Below are 4,213 nucleotides of genomic sequence, written 5' to 3' on the forward strand. Positions count from 1 at the left end.
AGTGTCAGTGTTGGTGGTAGTGAATGGTATCCTCTCACCTGTAGAGGGGTAAGGTTGTATAGAGGATACATGAGGATATATAAATGTACATGTACATACATGTATTTATGTTAGGGTTTTAATGAAGGGTTGGATTGTGTGTACGATTTGCTGTTTTCTTTAAAATGAATGTAAATAAACATAAACTGGCCTCAGTGTCACTGGATGAGTTATAACTTTTTAATATGTACAGCATAAACATGAGTACATACACATGTATAATTAACAGGAGAGAGATAGATGCGGTTTCATTGCTTGTATGTACATGTATATGTGTATTATTATTAAGTGTATATGTGTATTATTATTAAGTGTATATGTGTATTATTATTATTAGGTATGTTAATGTGTATTCAGTACCTTCTATTTCAGCCAGTCCTGCTGCAGTGTACGGTGATAGGTCAAACTCTTTTGGAAACTCAAAATAATCATTGAACTTAATAGCCATCTCTCTATTAGGAAGAAAGGAAAATAAATCAATAAATAATGACATAAATAAGACAATACAGTATACATTATATAGATGTACTATTGCTATACCTCTCCCAGTCATAGTCAAATCTCTTCAGTTGAATGACCAGTACTTGAGGTAACTTATTGATACACATCCTCTTAACAGTATCAACCTATTAATAACCATTAATAACTATTAATAACCATTCATAACTATCAATAACTACCAATATAACTATTATTAATAACTATACTGACCTCTTTGTTACATATCTCACACCGGTAAGCATTAGCTCCCTCCAGTAGGTCACCTTTCACATATGAATCAAGAGACTCAAACAGGTTATGATGTAACCTGATGTCAACATTAATAGCAGTGAAGGGCTCCTCACGAGAAAACCTAATCAATAATAATAATAATAATAATAAATAATAATAATAATATTATCCATTTCTTTTGAATAAATGTTAACAAGAACATAAAATGCTACATAATTCAAAATTACATTATTTCAGCTGTATCAACAATACAGTGTACCTGTCTAAATAATTATGTACATTAACAACTACCAGCTGCTGATAATAAGACCACAGTTGACAAAAATATAACTTAAATTTAACAAGTAATTAAGGATTAAGATCAACGATAAGTGGACAGTTTCACTAAGGACATTTACCAGGAGGTTACTTAATATGTCCCTGAAGGCTTTTGAATTATTTTCAAATGTTAGCTACAGTAATCTGATTGGCCAGTTAAAACTCTGCATGGTAGTGTATTATAATGTAGTACTAGCTGTAGACTAATGCAACAACTACAATCATATTCTTAACAAGAGGAAGTGTCAATCAATGATTATTGATAAAGAAAGTGAAGTATGTCAGTACTGCTAATGAATGGCATTATTATTTGATGTCACTTTAAATGAATCTACTTATAGAATCACACCACTGACAAACATACATGTAACTTCAAAGCAGTCACTGTATACAGTGTAGGTGTGTGGTCCACTCAACAGTAGCTATAGCTACAGGTTACTTCTCTCCTATACTGATCATGGCTTTGTCACCACTAGCAAGAGCTGACAAGATAGATAGAGTCACTCCAGTACTACAAGGGAGCAGTTGTATAGCAGCTATTGACTTTGGTACCTCATCACTATCAGTAGCATACACCACTCCAACTGATGGACAGATCAAACTAGTACCACTACACAGTACTTATGAGAGGGTACCTAATGCTATACTAATACTGAAGGACCAGGAACAATGTAAAGTAATTGGAGTTGGGTACAAAGCACAGAGCATTTACAGCACAAAAAAAGAAACTCAGAATGTCATTTATTTTGAGCGAATAAAGACCTTACTGGAGAGAGATACAGTGAGTTGGGAAAGATTTAGCAGTAAATGTACTTCTATCAATTTTTGTAATTATTAGTCATTGGATCGTAATACTCAAGTCCCTTCATTCACTGGTGGTTCTTATTATCTCATTGAAGTTATAGCTTTTATACTAACACACCTCAAAGAGAAGCTACTCACTGATCAACTGAAGAGAAACTACAAGTCAAGTGATTTTGATTGGGTCATTACTGTTCCTGCTATATGGAAAGCAAGAGCAAGAAGAATGATGAGAGAAGCTGCTTATATGGTAACCTAATACATGCTTTGTATTTCATTATGTTAATATGATAGGCTGGTCTCACTTCTGATGCTCCTGGTATAACAAGATTCACTCCAGTTGGTTCTCCTTTACCACGTCCAGAGGAGGTTAATCCTGAGAAGCTATCATTAGCTCTAGAACCAGAAGTAGCTGCTATAGCTGCACAGCATCAGTCAGAAGTATCAGGAACACCTCCAGAAAGATATATGGTAGTTGATATAGGAGGAGGTACAGTTGATATTACTGTACATGATAAGAGTAATGGGAGAATTAGTGTAGTACTACCACCAATGGGGAACACCTGGGGAGGTACTACTGTCAATGAAGCACTGTCAGAGTTATTACAAGAAATATTAAAAGATAAAGATTTCCAGTCTTTCTTATCTTCAGAGCCAACTCGTGCTAAAGTTGGTCTAAATAAATTTTTCTATGGAGAGTTTGAAGAACAGAAAAAAACATTTGGTGACACAACTGAGGGTACTACTGAAATGGTACTAACCTTACCTCCAGCTTTTGTAGGATTCTATGGTAATGATAAACTAGGTGAAGTAAGGAAGATGAACATGCACTATGATCCTGGAGATGGTTCGTTAGAAATAAACTACAGTCAGTTAGAAGAGAAGGTATTCAAATCCACAGTTGATAAGATTATAAAGTGTGTGAGGGGAGCATTTGATGAGTTAAAAAATGGAATCGATACAGTTTATCTGGTAGGAGGGTTTGGAGGGTGTAGGTTTGTTAGTCAAAAGATAGAAGAAGCTATTTCTGAGCATTGTGGCATGCTTTATGATAATATAGCGTGTCCTGTACAACCAGATCTTGCTGTTGTATCAGGAGCAGTAATATGGAGGAAGGATCCTAACATAATCCAATCACGTGTTGCTGATGCTACCTGTGGAATAGGATGTGGGCTTGCATTTGACCCATCAATACATGATGAACACTACAAGTCTGTAAATGAAGAAGGTGACCAACGTTGTAACAATGTCTTTGATGTATTTGTACTCAAAGGAGAAGAGATAAAGGATGAAGAATATAAAACTACACTAATACCTCGTTCTCAAAGCTACACTCAAGTTAGTATTTCTGTATACTGCACCTCAGTTGATGGAGTCCAGTATGTAGTAGATAAAAAAGGTAAACTAAAAGTACGTGAGATTGGCCAGCTAATACTTGATGTTCCTAATCCTGATAATGTACCAAGAGATGAGAGAGATATAGACGTGTTTATTGATTTCAGTGGTACAGAGATACAAGCAAGAGCTCAGTATAGTATCACTGGAGAAGAAGTGAAAACAGTTTGTGACTTTCTATCAAAACACGACTAACAACAATAATGAATAGCAATAGTAGTTTGGAAGGATTTACTTACTAATATATGCAGTGGTTTTAGTATTTTATTAGTTCTCCAAAATATTGGATGCACTTCTTTACATGCACACAATGTTTCTACTCTTATTTTTGAATATTGTCATGTACATTGATACAATGAATATTCAATAAGCCCCACCCACTACCCCACTGCTGATGCAATTTTTTAGGGTAAAATTTTGGTGACTGAATGTTCATCACTGCACTAAATTCACCGAATTTTTTCTTCACCAGTAAATAGATAAAGTACAGATGTTGAGAATCACTGGATAAATTGAAGTGGTGGATAAACCAATATGCCTCTAATCAACTAACAGCCACACATATACCATATATTGGTTTATTTTTGAGTGAAATATTTCTGCAAATTTTGCATTTCTTGCTCTGTCGCAAAAATTTTCTACCATTAAATTCTGCATCTCCATTGCCACTTGGTGCAGTCTTCAAGTTATTCATAAAAACTACTTCCATAAAATCTTAGAAATGCAAGATTTGCAAAAACTAGCATACAGTATATCCAGTGACACTAAACACCTGAAGCTTATCTGGTTTGTTACCATTTGTACAATAGTCTATGGTATATAGTCAAAGTCAGGATCAGCATTGGCAGTTACAGTAGCTATTGGTTACCAAACTGCAATATATTCTTGCATCACAAAACTTGAAAAGTGTGTCTTACTTAAGTTAAAG

At 34.7% G+C, this 4,213-nt stretch overlaps 1 protein-coding gene across 2 annotated transcripts; it reads left to right on the plus strand.

Moving 5' to 3' along the window:
• The first annotated feature begins 1,402 nt into the window (after positions 1–1,402).
• Positions 1,403–3,611, plus strand: LOC105314857 (heat shock 70 kDa protein 12A-like). 2 transcript variants are annotated; one of them, XM_020004052.1, is made up of 4 exons: positions 1,403–1,870; positions 1,928–2,140; positions 2,185–2,629; positions 2,672–3,611. In XM_020004052.1, exons 1-4 carry the CDS (start codon positions 1,547–1,549, stop codon positions 3,478–3,480), a joined length of 1,791 nt encoding a protein of 596 aa, XP_019859611.1. In that variant the 5' UTR covers positions 1,403–1,546; the 3' UTR covers positions 3,481–3,611. The 2 variants fall into 2 exon arrangements, with proteins under 2 accessions (XP_019859611.1, XP_019859610.1); XM_020004051.1 differs by having other exon boundaries at positions 1,404–1,870; positions 2,185–3,611.
• Positions 3,612–4,213: the final 602 nt, after the last annotated feature.

The sequence above is a fragment of the Amphimedon queenslandica genome, unplaced genomic scaffold, assembly GCF_000090795.2.
Source record: "Amphimedon queenslandica unplaced genomic scaffold, v1.1 AMPQUscaffold_12434, whole genome shotgun sequence".
Classification (NCBI taxonomy): domain Eukaryota; kingdom Metazoa; phylum Porifera; class Demospongiae; order Haplosclerida; family Niphatidae; genus Amphimedon; species Amphimedon queenslandica.

Bases quoted from the DNA above. Each gene is read 5' to 3' on its own strand.
- LOC105314857 (XM_020004051.1), top strand. From the start codon at position 1,547: ATGGCTTTGTCACCACTAGCAAGAGCTGACAAGATAGATAGAGTCACT. The intron at 1,871-1,927 runs GTGAGTTGGGAA...TGTAATTATTAG, and splicing joins CCTTACTGGAGAGAGATACA to TCATTGGATCGTAATACTCA. The intron at 2,141-2,184 runs GTAACCTAATAC...TTAATATGATAG, and splicing joins TGAGAGAAGCTGCTTATATG to GCTGGTCTCACTTCTGATGC.